The 17858-nt window shown below is 38.1% G+C and overlaps 1 protein-coding gene and 1 long non-coding RNA gene across 2 annotated transcripts; both read left to right on the top strand.

Moving 5' to 3' along the window:
* The first annotated feature begins 266 nt into the window (after positions 1–266).
* LOC140164726 (BTB/POZ domain-containing adapter for CUL3-mediated RhoA degradation protein 3-like) lies at positions 267–9442 on the top strand. Its single transcript, XM_072188084.1, has 4 exons — positions 267–810; positions 4989–5301; positions 6756–6957; positions 8430–9442. The coding sequence occupies exons 1-4, from the start codon at positions 549–551 to the stop codon at positions 8595–8597; spliced, it is 945 nt and encodes a 314-aa protein (XP_072044185.1). The 5' UTR covers positions 267–548; the 3' UTR covers positions 8598–9442.
* A 4585-nt stretch (positions 9443–14027) lies between these two features.
* LOC140164725 (uncharacterized) lies at positions 14028–17858 on the top strand. The gene is made up of 2 exons (XR_011860565.1): positions 14028–14782; positions 14846–17858. It is a non-coding gene; the product is annotated as an uncharacterized lncRNA (long non-coding RNA).

The following is a 17858-nucleotide window of genomic DNA, read 5'->3' as shown; positions in this document are numbered from 1 at the left end:
GAGCTCAAGAGATCAAAAACTTTTCTGTGCCCCCTAAAATTTTTGCCCCAAGCATTTCTGGACACTCTCTTTTTAAATCTGAGCTTCTGCACCATTGGTGCTCTTGTTTATCAAGTGTATTTTAATTATTTTAGGGAATTTGTTTGCGATAAGAGTTTCTAGATTTAAAATGACATTGCTAGTCTTTTACACATGCATAGTTCATTACACAGCTATTCACGATCAATTTCTCCGTCCGGGTCCAAGGCTAAGCAGGGTGTTTCCTCATGACGTCAAGATTTTGTTGACAGCGTGAATGTATGTGTCACTGTCGGAAAATATGTCGGTTTATAAAGTTTGTGGAGTGTCAGGAAATGACACAATCCCCTGACAGGGCAGCGAGTTGGCACAACTTGTGGACAAGTACCTTGTGCTTATTTTAAGTTATGTTTGGATTCTATTGACGCTGTAGAAATCGAGAATCAAGGACGACATTTTTACTTCCCACAACACGTATTTCACGTCAGCCAGTACACACTAAAAATACGCTGGATCAACGCGTTATAAGCATGTCGGCTGAAGCGGGGACCACCGGCAGTGCCTTACGTCCGAGCCCCACAAATACAGCAGCGGCGGGGCCAGTTGCCAATGCCGCGGCCGCTGCTGTAGGACAGCAATCTGCTGTGAAGATCAGAGGATCTCCCAGCAAATATGTGAAACTGAATGTTGGGGGCACTCTGTTTTACACAACTATTGATACATTGACTAAACAGGACAACATGTTGAGAGCTATGTTCAGTGGCAGAATGGAAGTCCTAACAGATTCAGAAGGTGCTTAAAATAATGACTGTCACAGTGTCACTGACATGACTGACACTGTTGAATTCGCCCTTTGCACGGAGCAGCCATCTTGCTACCTAAATGAGGTTCTCCCTGCAAATGTATGCAGAAAAAATGTGACAAAGTTTACGCATGTGCAATGTTATATTATATTACGCACACGTACGCAAACGCAAAACATTTGCGGGTAGAACCTTGTTTTGAGATGAACGTGCTATCGGCGAATAGTTTGTATGTATACTAAAATGCAGCAAACCTTTTACGAGCGCGACTACCGTGATGTTGCAAATTCGGCGCTAACAACGCGTACGGCGCACAGTTCATTCATAAATTTCCACTCAGCAACAATATATCGCCTTAGCAGCCAATCAGAGACAAGTGCGTAACGCAGTATATACTGCTGATGTATCCTTACAATACACGCGCTTGTCTAAGGTTTTCTGCATTTTAGTATAGTGCCGTAATTTATGTTGCTACTATAAGGCCAAGTAAAATAAAAAACATGTTTCACGTCCGGGTTTTTGAAAAAAAAAGGAGGAAGCTTGGGGGATTTTTATTTTTTATCGCAAAATTGGTGTAAATACCCATCATTAGAGCTCTTTAGGCTAATGAAAGTTGATTCCCAGTTTCCTGTTACCCTACTCCGCTCAAAACAATTTGCTGGCCAAATATTTCATTATTTTGAATAAAATGTTGATTTCTAACAAACTTTAACATACAAATAAATAATTGTGGTTTTAAATATATCATAAATCTCTTTCTGTTGATTTTCAGGAATTTTCTTTGCAGTAGGAGCATGGTATATGGTTAATAATGAATTATTAATGAATACCTACTCAATTCTCTGTCCCGCACTTTTTGATCTGCTCTGATCTCATCCCGTAAAAAATATTGTGAAACTTTTGATAATAGTTGTACAATCACCTTCATGTGCTTGTAAACTACATCTGTAAACTACAAACAGTGATTTATCACATTTATACATGGGTAGTTATTGGTTTACACATGTAACAGATGCAATAATGAAATGGTATAAAATAATGAATAATGAAATGGTCACCTACACAGTCATGAAAAATAATGTAACGGGAAACTGGGAATTGACTTTCATTAGCCTTATACAATAATGCCTGGAAAAAGGAGGAGGCCTCTTTATTTGCTGTTCTCAGAGATAGGCCTCTCTAACTATCACAAAACCTTATAATTTAGCATTTCTTGTATATTAGCAAAGGCTATAGAAAGCATCTCTACTTCCTAGACATATTTTTTGAAAAGTTATATTAAACTGAATTTCAAAAAATAAAAATGAAGAAACCTCAAAAAAGGAAGCGGAGGGGACGTGAAACCGGGCGTGAAACATGTTTTATTTTTTATTTGGCCTAATCTGTTGCAAGGTTCAGGATACATGGATCAAATCCATGGCTTCCTACAGTAAAAATGTCAACAAAACATGCTACTGCAGAACGATGGCACACATTCGATGGGTGTAGGTTCAGGAAGCATTGGTTTTTGTGTGTTTACTTAGTCCTGCAAGCAAGACTTCAGTCTTTATCATTTTACAATGTACAGACCTGAACTGAAGTCTTACATAGGAATTCACTGTACATTTAAGAAATCCAAAGTTCAAGCATCAAGAAATATACCGGGTACCGGTACCTATAGTCTGTCCACAAAACTCCACATAGAAGTACAAAGTAAATAGACCTCGGAAACTGAGAATAATTATTTCAGACAAGTGCAATGGCATTGGCGCGCCAACTGCTGCGCGATTTGTGCACCACGCTCTTTACGCGTCGCGCTCGCGTGTGATGCAAAGCATCGACCCCCGATGCCACAGATTTGGTTTGTACTTCTAAGTGGACAGACTGTATGAATTTTTCAGTTTTACCTCAGAGATGTTGTACATGTAGACCCGCTCTACACAGTGTAGCACTAGCAACATCAAAAGGAGAGTGAGCCAGCACTGTTCAATATATGATACGTATGCATGTACATCCAAATAATGAAAATTAAGAAATTTTGCAGAGCAATATTTTGACTACCGGTACTTTTGCAATTAGAACTTAAGAAGTAAATTACTCCCATGAAGATTGCAGGTTTTGCCAACTCAGGGAATGTTGAACCCACCCAAAAGATGAGATCAATTGTCTCAACTTAGTTGTATGAGGAAGTACAATTGGATTAAAAACATGCCTAAATCCCTGTACAATGGGATTAAAATCATTCACACATGCCTGCCCTTGAGACAGTTCCTCTACAGCTACATTCTTGGAGCCCAAAATGAGCCCACATATTTGTATTCCACTTGTTTACAAGTGGAACATGGAGCACTTCTCAGTAGGCCTATCCAATAACATACTGAGTTACAGTTCTCAACTTGCCTGGTTTACATGTATAGGGAACTAGTGTTCACTGTGCTCTGTTGCTGAAATGAATGTGCGTACGGTACATGTAATCTCTTTTACTTTGAATCAAGGGCTTAGGCAGCCAGCCGTGTAGGGAGTGTTTTACACACCCAAATGTGTAAATACATTGTATACACACCCAGTTTTTGTCTACCGGTAGGCCTACATGACCTATCGATACTTTGTGCACAAATCTTAAATTTACACACCCAGTTTTTTTAATTTACACACCCAAACCTTCAAATCCTGCCTAAGACCCTGCTTTGAGTCTTGTATGCTGCGAACTGTATCTTGAATAATGTAGTATTGTAGGTTGTACTAGTTCCAGTAACTGTAACTCATCATACCTAGAGTTACAGTGCACTCTATTGATATCTATATGTGGGCTCATTTTGGGCTCTAAGGATGTAGCTGAGGAACTCTCTCAAGGACAGTTTGGGCATGCACTGATGATTTTAATCCCATTGTACCAGGGTTTGGGCGTGCATGGATGATTTTAATCCCACTGTACTAGTCTATACTCACAAAGTTGAGGTAATTAATCTCCATTGATCTCATCTTTTGGGTGGGTTCAAAATTCCCTGAGTTGGCAAAACCTTCAATCTTCATGGGAGTAAAAATACTTAGTGCAAAAGTGGTCAAAATATTGCTCTGTAAAATGTCTTGATTTTCATGATTTGGATTTATCATATTGAGCAGCATTCTACTTGTGATGTTTCTACACTGTGTACAGAGGGTCTACAGCATCTCTGAGGTAAAACTGACAAATACAAGGTATATTTCTTGATGCTTGAAGTTTGGATTTCTTAAACGTACAGTGCATCCCAAGTGCCGTACTATTACGCAGACTTTCGTATTCGGCGAGGACGATTTCGACCTCCTGGTTTGTTTACAAACAGAGAGGTAGACGAAAAACCGTTCCGCTTGTCCAAACACTCAAGTATCAGAAGGATGGTCCTCAATAGCCTGATTCACGTAACATGAATAGGGATTAAAAAGCTGTCACGTAGAACCATGTGCTTCTATTGTCCAATTTGCCATCAAGATTTCATATGGAAACAGTTCAGACCCAGAACCAGACACTAACCTAAACATTATTTTCCGAGGCACAGAAGTACACCAAATTGGTGTCGGGTGACCTTTGACATTCTTTTGTGGCGAGTGACATGGTCTTTCAATTCACGCCGAGTGTCCTTGACAGGCTTGACTATGCTTCAGTGGTCATGAAAGAATTCAAAAGATAACCTCTGCCCCAATAATCCCAAGCTAATGTCTGAAACTGCACCTCGGAAGATGTATGGTAAGAACTCAGTCCTCAAATGATAGTCATATAACGACCAAAAGATAAGTGACTGACTATCATTGAGGACTGAGTTCCGCAGTCTAACCCAGAACAGGATCATGTCAGAAATTAATATTTTGTTCTGGGTCTGATTATTCGGACTAAGTGCATCCCTATGTACCGCTGCAAGATTTCAGGTCCGTAGATGTCATTATGTTTATGATAAAGACTGAAGTCTTGCTGGCAGGACTAAGGTTGTACTAGTACCATTCTCTCGCCCTCTGGATCGTGAGATGGAACAATCCCTATTTTTCCTGTGCAATTTTATAAATTTTCCAATCAAACATGAAACATCGCACTCAAAATTATCAAGAAAAACAAGCCGTCACCAGATCAGTTCAACAATAAATGTTTTATAATTATGCAAGTGAAATTCTGCATTCATAGACTGAGCTATTTTTATTTTGTTTTATTCCATACAGGGTGGATTTTAATAGACCGCAGTGGCAAACACTTTGGTACCATACTTAACTACCTCAGAGACGGACATGTGCCCATCCCAGAGGCCGTCACAGACATTGAAGAACTCCATGCCGAGGCCAAATATTACCTGGTCTCGGGTCTTGTGGACAAATGCAACACGGCATTAAAACGCAAGAAAGACGAGTATAATCCAGTGTGCCGTATTCCGGTTATAACATCGCAGAAAGAAGCACAAATGCTCATCAGCACCTCACATAAGCCTATAGTAAAATTACTATATAATAGACAGAATAACAAGTATTCTTACACCAGGTGAGTGCATGGAATTGGAAGTGAATTAGAGAACGAAGGAATGTTATTCTGAAGGTTCGTTATAAGCATAACATTGTTCCGATGGTTCATTACTCTGAAGGGTTTTCAGGTATCTTTCGGTTACCTATCGTTTTTCAAAAGACTGTTATTCTGAAGAGCATTATTTGGAAGGTTCGTTAAATTCTAAAGGTTGGTTACTCTGAAGGGTCTCTACTCCGAATTTACAACATGGCTCGTCATTCCAAACGGTCAATACTCCGAAGGTTTAAATATGACCCCTCAAAATAAACGAGCCTTATTCTAAACTAAATTCGGAGTATTGACCCTTCTGAATAACAAACCTAGTTGTAAATTCAGAGTAACGACCCTTCGGAGTAACAAACCGTCAGAATTTAACAAAGCTTTGAAATAAAGACTCTTCAGGATAAAAGTCCTTTTGAATAACGACTGCATGGAACCGCAAATTATGTACTTGTGTATACATTATTTGCTGAGATTGCGATTTCAGGTATGCAATTTCGGCAAGAATCATATAATCTAGTCTTGCATAAATTCTCCTGAACTTGGTTTGTGATTCACTGATAATTTTTATTTTTAATTACAATGTATACCGGTAATGAAAAGTTGTGTCAGCATTTTTATAGTACATGTATTTTATTTTAAGTTTGGAACTGCCAATTTTAAACCACTGGCATCCCATTATATTTCTGGGGTGTTGATGAGCTGCACTACCCCAGTTGTGCCACCTATGATACGTACATGATATAATGTACAATTTATATACCCTCTAGATGATAATTATGGGGGGGTAACTCATGGAGCAGGCAACTACAAGATTCAACCTCTACACTAACCAAATTTTGCAGTGCTCATCTCAGTCATCTGGAATGGAAATTGCCAGATAACTTCCTGTGCATATTTAATAATATTGTATATCATGCATACTTCTACAATCCTGCTTTAACCTAACCTGAGGTGAAATAAAAGAGGAAATGTTCGTATTACATATATTTTCACGCTTTTCGCATTCCAAGCTGCTACCCCCAAAATGCCAAACGCACAAATATATTCCTTTTGTGTAAAGGTCAATTTACAAAGCGCAAAAAATTAATCATGTGAAAATTTCCACTGTTACAGTTAAGGATGGTTTTGGCTATCCAGGTGATGGTGTAAACTTCTTCAACGTTTGTCCTCCTGTTGACACATGCCGATTGGCCAAAAAGAAGTTTTCATTATCAATTGACCCAATCAGCAACATTGTTAGAATAATTTCACCACACACAAAAATTGGGTGAATTATTTGCAAAGCTCCATTCTGATTGGTGATTAAAGTGAAAATATCATGTAATTGACCAATCAGAGGCAATGTTCGATCGGCAGGTAGTGCTCAGGCTAGGGGGTTAAAAACCTAGTATCTATAATTTATTACCATACATGTATTTTCTTTCCCACAGTAATTCCGATGACAACATGTTAAGGAACATAGAGATGTTTGACAAGCTGTCTGTGAGGTTCAATGGTAGGGTAGTCTTTGTCAAAGATGTGATCGGCGGAAATGAGGAGATTTGTTGTTGGTCTTTCTACGGTCTTGGGCGCAAGGTGGCCGAAATCAGCTGTACTTCCATTGTGTATACTAGTGAGAAAAAACAAACTAAGGTAAGGCTCAATTGAAAATTAGGTGGGCAATAACTGTAAATATAATTGTTAAGAAAAAAATAACCAACCTGTTTTCAATAAGATAATAAACACTACATGTAATGTGAACTCCTGAACACAATTCTTGTTGTATATATTTGAAGATTTATTGCACTGATCCTACGATCAAATATAAACAACGGTGACGATGATGTGAGCAAGGGGTTTTCCCCAAAGAGGTCAAACCTGATTTCCAGTTTTGCGATCTCTCTAGACCACTCTCTTGGTTTGGTTTAGCGAGATTGTGATCGCTAGACCACGCTCTAGTTGTGGTTTAGTGAGATTGATCTCGCTAGACCATACACTGTGTTACAACAGCATATGTGTAACTGGATGGTATTTGTCATGGATAACAATAACTCACGGAACTGAAAGTCTGAAATTATTGCGCTCTATAAAACCCCATTTGCTTCATCAAAACGCAAAAATAATTTCTTTTGCAAAAAAGAAAAAACTTCATGCAAACCTAGCGCGACCCCATGCATGAGTCTATGGCAACAACATTGGCCCCCTCCCAATCCATGTATGTTATAAAAGCTACTGCAAGGCAAGGAACGACACACTCAAGGGATGAGAGTAGGATTATTTGCCAGAGGAGGTGCAGCTCCCAGATCTGCGCATTACTGATGAAATCAATTCCGCACAGAAGATAAAACAAGAAATTATAGATTGTAAAACATAATTCACCATTTTAATTGAATTTTCTCAGAAATACACACACCCCCATCCCCTTATGGAAGACAAGGCCTTAATCTCCCACACAAGAAGTGTGAATTTCAAATGGGATTACCTGAATGGGAGAGGTAGTCCATTTGAAATCTACATCCCCTGTGTGGGAGATTAAGGTCATCCATAGGGGTGTGTAGATTTCAAATGGAATAGCTCATTTAAATGAGTCTACCTGTTAACATGGGGGTTCCATTTGAAATCTACACCCCCCTGTGTGGGAGATTAAGATTGTCTTCCATACAAGGGGTGTAAGAATTTCAGATGGTATAGCTCATATAAATGTGTCTACCTGTTAACATATCATGGGGTTCCATTTGAAATCTACACCCCTGTGTGGGAGATTAAGGTCATGTCTTCCATATACAAGGGGTGTGTGGATTTCAAACGGACTAGCTCATTTAAATGAGTCTACCTGTTAACATAGCATGGGGGTCCATGTGAAATCTACATCCCCCTGTGTGGGAGATTAAGGTCATGTCATCCATATAGGGGGTGTGTGGATTAAAATTGGAATAGCTCATTTAAATGTCTACCCGTTAACATACATTGTAGCATGGGGTTCCATTTGAAATCTACACCCCCTGTGTGGGAGATTAAGGTCATGTCTTCCATAGGGGGTGTATGGATTTCAAATGGAACCGCCCGTTTATATGTGTCTACCTGCTAATATTGCATCAAAATGTTTCTGTTTGATCTTGATACAGGTTGAATTTCCAGAAGCCAGAATCTTAGAGGAAACATTGAATATTCTGCTCTATGAGCGGTTAGACGGTGCCACAAATTTTGATCCTGACAGCATTCCGCAGGTTGGCGGTAAATTGGCCTCCATCAAGGCGCAGTCATATCAAAGCGACGAAGACGAGCGACCGTAATAGCAGCCACCGCGTTATAAACACTATATGACTTCCATCTTGGTTTGTTTTGTGATCCATAGCTGATAAATAATTACTCTTTGTGTTGGTCCATATTTGTGTTTTTTATGCTATCCCCAAACCAAACTAACACCCTGAGTGACTCCCCTGGAATAGACGGGACCGGGTAACACAGGGCACCCCTAACCAATTCACCCATGTGTGGTTAGGATTAGGTATATAGGAGATATCGATAGGATAAGGTAAACAGGATTTTAATTCACTTAGAAGGGAAACACAACACAGCAAAACAAAAACCAGAAGGTCACCTATGTACATGTAGCTGATATATGGTCCCACACTACTATACAGTCTAGATACTTTACTCGGGCCGGATTTACCATTGGGCCAGATGGGTCCGGGTTCAGGGCCCCAAAAATTGCCCTGTGCATGCTCCTTTTAGCCCGAAAACACTGGTCATGTTTTGGACCAAAATATGGAAAAATTGTGTGCGAAGCTCGCACTGGCCCTTTTTATTACACAGCAAAATCTAACTTCATTTTGGGCTAAAACAGTCAGAAATTGAGATATTTTTTTCTTTTTCTCAAAACTACAAAAATAAAAAGATTTATGGTAGCAGGGTGACAATGTTAAACATATTATTGAATCAATAGTCTGTCAACTGAGTAATTATTATGGGATATGGATCACAAGAATTCATTTTTGTATTTGGTACGTAAGCATATTTTTTGATGACATAAATATTATGATTTTAGGCTTTTAACATTTTGCAATTTGTGCATCTATAAACTGATGACCTCAGTTATATGGGTGATTTACTCCCATTCCAGATAAATACAGTACTAATTTTTAGGGATTAAAAAAATATGATCAAGTTCTGCAAAATAAAACATAGCTAAATCCTAATCCTTTAGTTAGTCCTAACTGGCAATAAAAGTAAAATTTTAATATTTGGCCAATTTCTTGAAAAAGAGCCAAAAACATGCATTTTGTCATGTTTTCTGACAATCGAGTCACAAAAATCAAAGACTTGGAACAAGTCTAAGCATTCAAAATCTTGAGCAGATGCCGCAATTTTGCTCTAATTTCCACTTTTTTGTGTTACTATAATTAAATAATGGGTTATAAAAATGAAACATGTCTTTTCCAAAAACTAGAATGCATAGCATAAACTGAAATTAGTCTTAGTACAAGTCTTTGAGCTTGATTGTCACAGCATACGAAAAACACCCTAAAACTGCATGTTTTTGGCCCTTATTTCCAAAAATTGGCCAAATATTAAAATTTTACTTTTATTGCCAGTTAGGACTAACTAAAGGATTAGGATTTAGCTATGTTTCATTTGGCAAAACAGGATAAAATTTTTTTTATCCCAAAAATTAGTGCTGTATTTTTCTGGAATAGGGAGTAGTTAAAATGGTGAACTTGTCATGGTCACAGTTTGGAAGTGATCAATGTTTTGCATACATTTGTGACATGATCAAGGGGAATGATTCACATGTTGACCCTGGTCGAAAATGTGTTATACAGTATACGTTTCCAAAGAGGACATTTAGAGCTTTCAGAAACTGAAAACCCCATGTTGATATGACTTTTCTTTGTGAAGTTACATCAATTTATCAATCGCTGAAAACAATTTAAAAACAAAAGAATTTGAATACTTTCTTTGCCAATATGTCAAAATCAATATTAGCGGCATCCGACTCATTTCCCTTTATCGTGTCACATACGTATGTGAAAGATTTGCCAAATTTGAAATTTCTCTGTTTGATAAAAGTGATAAATCAAATTATCTTACATGTATATGGAGAGCTTGGACGGTACAACACTGCTTAATTTCTGTGTAACTCCCCTGGGTAATGTAATGGACCTTTTCATTTATAATCCACATTACCCCTGTGGAGGATTTATGAATAATAGACAATTAGGTAACTTCCATTTGAAACACTCACTCCAGTTGTAGAAGATATAGGTAAAGCCATATACAGGGGGAGTATGGGTTTCAAAATGATTAACACTGACCAATTACATTTGAAAAACATACTCCCCCTGTCGAATATATTTCCCAAATCTTCCACAGGGGTACTAAGTGTGGATTTCAACTGGAATAGCCCAATGTAGTTCATGAACATGATTGCATTAATACACAACCTCACCCAGGGGAGCTAATGGAGATTAGACTGCGTTGCACTTAGCCCTCAAAATTTCATTCAAGTGAGAAGCTGGTATGTTGGTCTCCATCCACAATTAGTGTGTCTCGTCTCAAGGTGAGAGTATAGTGTAGTACCATGTTGGATTTTGCAATGGCAGATTTGAATTACACCTTTGTGTCGCAAACGTACGGCCAATGTCGCCTTCCTATGCGTGTGTATACGCCCGCTGTATTAAGTTAGCGTGCGCGATTCAATGCTGCCACTGTGAAATCCAACATGAAGTTACTCTCAACTTGAGATTAGACAGACTATAAATGGTCCCAGGGTGCACTACTCCTACATAAAGATGCACGAGCTCCCTGAACCTTACCCTAACACTAACCTTAATTACCTTATCCTAACTTCTGGACTTACTAATGAACCCTTTGTATGTTTTGGACTAGCAACCTGTTTTTGGACTCGAGAGTTAAGACTAGCACCTACAGTCCTACACACTGGTATGTGGACATGTTTAATTTGCCGGGGGAGCTTGGTGCATGAATGCTTGTGAAATATTGGCAACAAACATTATACAAGATGCATGATTTAAAAAGAATTTGTGTGATGGATTGAAAAGCAAAGTAAATTGGGCTGTTCCAGTTGAAATCCATACATGTACACCCTTCTGGAGGACATGACCTTAATCTTCCACACAGGGAGTGTGAATATTAAATGGGGTTACCTGAATGGGCGACTCCATATGAAATCCACACCCCCCTGTGTGTGAGATCAATGTCATGTCTTCCATAGGGAATAGCTCAATGCTAGGGCCAGTAATATAGTCTGTTGTTTTTGTGTCCGTTTTGTTGTTGTTGCGACAAATGCTGTATTGTTGCCGAAACAATTACCATTGTTTGAGGCAGCTTTGTTCTTCTTGTCAACATGTTTTTTTGCATAAAGGACAAACATCAAACTAAATGCTGGCCCTTATACTTTGTAATTAAGCTATAAACTGTTATGTATCATGAGATTGTTTTTATATTGCTGAATAATTTATATTCATATATGTAAAATGTCAGTGAAATACCCACACAGCAGCGTTTATGTTTCACATTGCCCAGCATTAGAAAGTTTCTAATGAATTTGTAGATTACACATGTGTACACATGTATAATTGAAATTTTTTTACATTTCTTTTGTTGGATTTAGTTACTGTTTTTATGTTTAACCCCCAGGACACTACTGGTCATCTAACAGCATTTCTGAATGGTTGATAACTTCAAATACTCATTTCAATTGCCAATTATGACTAGGCTTTAAACTATTTATGGTCAAACTTGCAATTGCAGATGATCTTATTAATACCCTTTTGGATTGGTTCAAAGCTGGACACGATATTCATTTTGGCCAATCGGCAGGTAGTTCTCATGGGGATAACCAATGATATTATACTCAAAGATTACCGAATCAAAATTACACCATACATGTTTCATGTAAGGTATTGGTAAATCTGCCATCTTGGTTTATCGCTCATTGAGGGCAGATAATGTACTTCTGGCAATTGTTGACAAGACCCGGAAACAAATAATTTGCATCTTTAAGCTTGAGTAATGAGTATTACAAACAAAATAGAACACTGCCTCCATGAGCAATACACAAACATGGTGGAGTTGGTACTCTTTGGTTCTACCTCATTGGTTATAACAGATGAGTAATATCCACAGAAATAGATATCCCTATATACTGCCCTCTGTAATGCCATTGTCTGCCATGTTGAGGAACCTTTGGGTAGGTTGTTTCAGAAGACCAAATGGCAATTCTGTTTTTTTTTTTTCTCATGTGTCTACCCTGTAAACACACACAATGTTTTGTTATGGTATGTTTTATAACATTTCGCAAACATCTTTGAAAAATGTTCAAAAATGTTGGAGCATTTTTTAATACAAAACCTGTCCTCTGTGAATTTTGTTCATTTTGAACAATTCCAAGTAAAAACGAAGTTGGTTTACTCACGTTTTAGTGACGTTTCACCACTACACTAGTGGCTTCATCAGACTGGCAACTCATCACTTCTGACTGCTTGCTTTTATAGGCAACAGGAAGCACCGAAGAGGGCGTGACGAGTTGGTCAAAGATGTTGTTGAGCGAGTAGGCCCCCTCGTCCTTGTTTAGAGTGTCTTGTCCTTTTCGGCGGATCCAGATGGCTTCTTTCAGCCACCTGGTGGTCTTGTCGGCTTCGCGATCAATCACTTTTGAGTCCTCCCAATTGATAGAGTGATTTGTGGAGGCTACATGATCAGTGATGGCGGATTTGTGAATGTCCGTGACAGATGATTGGCGTTTTGCTTTCGAGTAAATGGTTTTGATTCAAATTTCTCCACCTCTTTCTGGTGTTCTTTGAGTCGGATACCAAAGGCGACCAGTTTCACCAATGTAGGAACTTGGGCAGTCACCGCAGGGTATTTCATAAATGGCTTCCGCTTTCTGTTGAGGGAGAAGTTTATCCTTTGGATGGACGAGCATATTGCGGATGGTACGATGCGGCTTCATGGCTGTGGAAAATCCGTGTTTTTAAACACCCTGGACACACGCCGGATACGCCCTCTATATAGGGAACCACAACCATGCCTTTGGTTTTTTCACTATCATCTTTTCGTTTTGAGGAAAGTTTTGTCTTAGGAGTGGATCTGTCTTTTTGACTTTATTGATTGACCAATCCGGGTAACCGCCGCGTGGTCAGCGCTTCGCGGATGTTACCCTCCTCTTTTTGTCTGTCCGTTTCTCGGTAACCAACGCGTCACTCCTGTCTAGCAGCGTTCTAACAACACCCAGCTTTTGATGTAAGGGGTGGTGGGAGGAGAACTGAAGATATTGGTCAGTGTGCGTTTTCTTGCGGTACAGAGTTTCACTGATCCGTCCGGCTTTCTAGTAATTAAGGTGTCGAGGAAGGGAATCGAACCTTCTTGTTCTTGCTCGTAAGTGAACTTGACACTGTTGGTAGGGTCGATGGAATTTAAGTGTTCTGTGAGGTTGTCTACTTCTCCTTTGCGTACTATTTCCAACACGTCATCTACACAACATCTTTGACCAACTCATCACGCCCTCTACGGTGCTTCCTGTTGCCTATAAAAGCAAGCAGTCAGAAGTGATGAGTTGCCAGTCTGATGAAGCCACTAGTGTAGTGGTGAAACGTCACTAAAACGTGAGTAAACCAACTTCGTTTTTACTTGGAATTGTTCAAAATGAACAAAATTCACAGTTGATATCAACATTCCTAATGAACTTGTTCAAACAAAACCTGTCCTATTTTCAGGCTCCCAGGCATTTCTGAAGACCTGCAGTTAGGGATTATACTTCAGTTATTTAGCCCCTCTTTGAGTGAGACTCCCAAAATTGTAGCTCTTAGGAAAATTTTTGGGAAAATGTGGAATTATCATAGCTTCACAACATTTATATATTTTGCCCAATTTTAGTGAATTAAATCCAAAAAAAATGTTGACATTTCAGCTCAGAAGTCCCTATTTCATCAGAAAATTACTTCTCTGTTTCTAAAATCTGGTGGTCTACGCCACACACCTACTAAATTGAAAGTTGAGTGTCTCTTTTACCTATTTCTGTGGTCATGTAACACTGCAATTCTTTCAACTAATTTGTGTCCATCGTAGAACATGTATATGTTCCATGATAGCCACGCTTTTTTGTTGTTGAAAGACCTGTATATGCCATTTACATTTGTTAAAAGTCATGTAAGGGCAGGGTCATATCATATCAATTATCTGTGTTATCAATGTTATACATGCAGGTTACAGTCATATCAAAAAAATCATATTACAATGATGACAACATGGGTCATTGTTCATTTGAATTGTATATGAGGAAGTGATCATAATCGTTAATCGGGTCAGACACCACTGTATCATATCTCTGGTAAACAAACATTACCAAGTGTAAGGAGTGTCTGACGGCGAACCTGCTAAAAACTTACTATTCGCCTATTGCACGATTCCGCCATAAGCAAGGAGAGCCTCGAACTGGCAATAGACATGAAAGGAAGTATTACGTAACTTAACGCAATGTTATATGACTGGTTCAATTCCCATTCATGCATGCTGCCAGGTTGAGGCTCTCCTCGCATATATCGGAACCGTGCAATGGGTGAATTGTTGTAAAGAGTGAGATGAGTGAAAAGATTGAATTTAATTTTTCCTAATGGGGTTATAAATTCAGGGTTCCTACGGTCTTTGAAAGTCCTTGAATTTGAAAACACCTTTTCAAGGCCTTAAAAGTCCTGGAAATTTGCACAAGGTCCTTGAAAGTCCTTGAAAATTGGAATTTTACCTGAAGTATAATTTTGACAAAATTTGGAGAGTGGAGAGGAATTGTCACTTCAGTTAATTTGCAGCTTTTTTTGTTGTTGTAAATCCTTGAAAATCATGCTTTTGGACCTTGAAAGTCCTTGAATTTTAAAGGCTTCAAGGTGTGGGAACCCTGTAAATTACTCCAAGTGTGATCACCTTACTTGATTTTAATGTAAACTTTGATGAACTGAACAGCATAGCAAAGTTACAACTTTTTCATGTATGTGGAAATCAGAGAGATTCAAGACTAGCAGCCTTTTGAAATACAACAGTATATATTATCAAACTCTATGGAAAAAAACAGCCCCTGAAATTTAACTGTGTGTTCCCAAATTTCTTGATACGAACTCTTTCACATGTTCCCAGTTAATAACAAGAACTTGAAATGGATAGGCTTCTGATAAAGTTACTGAACAGCATTTTGCCTTCAGTATAAATAAAGTAAATTATTTACTTAGTCGTGAAGTCAGTCTCCTGTTGCGACTATTTGACCTTTAAGGTTCAATGTTCAAGTGGTCACTGTGATTATGCATAAAGCTATGCGAGGTTTGCTATCATTTTTTGTAATAAACTAAACCCTGTAAATAGTGTGTAAAGCATCTCGTTTTGTAAGGGATTGTGATACAGTGTACATTGGATTACATCTATTGCATTTTTGATAAGGAAACCGCATTATATTATATTGTACTCAGATTTATATTGTAATAACCAGTAGCCGTTTGTATGCATGTATAGCACTTCCTAGTTTGTATTGTTATAGAAAAATAATTTAATTTGTGTACATCGTGGAACAGTCAACCTGCTTGTTACTCTGCGACAAATCAGGCTAATACACGAGTGTACAACGCCACTCTACACGTCCATATTAGCGAGGTTATCTGCGTACAATAGCTTGCCACGCAAAGAGTATGTTCCACGATGTACACAAATTAAATAATTTTTCTATAGTACATAAAGTTTTATATGGAAGGGACTGGGGCCTCTCATCGGTGCAAAAATTGCCCCTCCCCCGGCCTGGTTCTCCTCCCATTCTTGAGTGAGATGGTCTCAAAAATTCTCATTTTAATCATGTTTTGATCCAATGAATAAAATTAATAACCAGTCTGGATTGAGACCAATTACTCATTGTAGCAAGCTGCATGGTATTCCTAAAATCCCAGCAAAATGACACATTAAAAAGAACAAACTTGAAACAAAATATTGTACAGGCTGTTCCTTAGGCACCAGAACCAAATTTGTTCGATCATTGGATCGACCGTCGATGCTGCTTCAATGCTTGTTGTTTAAAAATGAACTGACAACTAATTAATGAGAATTAATGCTAAATTTGAATTGGTAAATATCAATACATACTATGATTCATATGTTAAAATATTTCAAAATAGTCAATTAATTGATTTCTTAAATAATAAGGATTGACCAAGCATCGATCGAACGATCCAGCTAATTTGTTTCTATTGCCTTATGAATCCTTTGTGGTTCTATAGTATCATGGCTCAAATTTAACATTAGTCCATTAGCAGTTGAGAAGGCACTGGGCAAGTTGTAAAAAGCAGGATTTCTTTGCACAGCATAGGCCTACATATGCAATCGCGAGGCTGAGAGGGGCTTATCGGCATATATCATTTGAGCAGCCAATCAGCGACACTACATATAATTATGTGCAGGGGTGCTTATGTCGTGCTTCCTATTAGTTTTGATATCCAGTTGCAGGGTCAGAAATTCGGCAAGAATCCAATGAATCCATTCTCGCAATTTAGATTCTTGTCAACAAAATTGCAAGAATCTAAATGGATTCTCGTAAATATTTCGGTTTAGCATACAAAGTTATTGCAAAATACCACTGGGAGAATCCAAAAGGATTCTCGCACTTGGTTGCGAATTTCTGACCCCGAGTTGTAAATTTCACCTAAATTGTTGTTCTTAAATTGTCGTACTTTTTAACATCCGGATCTGAAATGTCAGCGGACAACATTATACAATCAGTGTCAATTGGGAAAGTTGATAAAACTGTGAGCCCTGTTTAAAACTAAATCATAATCAATTTTGATTTTAAAACCGGTTTATCCTTTTAATCTGCTTTGTTTATGTAAACATTTCGCACTTGGTTGCGAATTTCTGACCCCGAGTTGTAAATTTCACCTAAATTGTTGTTCTTAAATTGTCATACTTTTTAACATCCGGATCTGAAATGTCAGCGGACAACATTATACAATCAGTGTCAATTGGGAAAGTTGATAAAACTGTGAGCCCTGTTTTAAACTAAATCATAATCAATTTTGATTTTAAAACCGGTTTATCCTTTTAATCTGCTTTGTTTATGTAAACATTTCGCACTTGGTTGCGAATTTCTGACCCCGAGTTGTAAATGTCACCTAAATTGTTGTTCTTAAATTGTCGTACTTTTTAACATCCGGATCTGAAATGTCAGCGGACAACATTATACAATCTGTGTCAATTGGGAAAGTTGATAAAACTGTGAGCCCTGTTTAAAACTAAATCATAATCAATTTTGATTTTAAAACCGGTTTATCCTTTTAATCTGCTTTGTTTATGTAAACATTTTGTTGTTACAGGAAGTACAATGTATGTGTATGTAACCCTAACCCAACACTTTCTGCTTTCAGTTAATTTTGGTTTCCTATTAAAAATGCAATGAATGTATTATTAAATATTATTAATTTCATAGTAAAATGAGCTTTGTACAAAAATAATGATGTGCACAGCAGCTGTGCATGTGACATTAAAAGCAAGAATGCATGTCACAACAA

This window comes from Amphiura filiformis, chromosome 11, assembly GCF_039555335.1.
Source record: "Amphiura filiformis chromosome 11, Afil_fr2py, whole genome shotgun sequence".
NCBI lineage: Eukaryota > Metazoa > Echinodermata > Ophiuroidea > Amphilepidida > Amphiuridae > Amphiura > Amphiura filiformis.
The sequence above is the reverse complement of the archived record's forward strand: the minus strand, read 5'-3'. Positions and strand labels throughout refer to the sequence as shown.

Coding starts and splice junctions, on each gene's coding strand:
- LOC140164726 (XM_072188084.1), top strand. CDS start 549: ATGTCGGCTGAAGCGGGGACCACCGGCAGTGCCTTACGTCCGAGCCCC. Junction 811..4,988: donor AGTCCTAACAGATTCAGAAG/GTGCTTAAAATA, acceptor TATTCCATACAG/GGTGGATTTTAATAGACCGC. Junction 5,302..6,755: donor AACAAGTATTCTTACACCAG/GTGAGTGCATGG, acceptor TCTTTCCCACAG/TAATTCCGATGACAACATGT.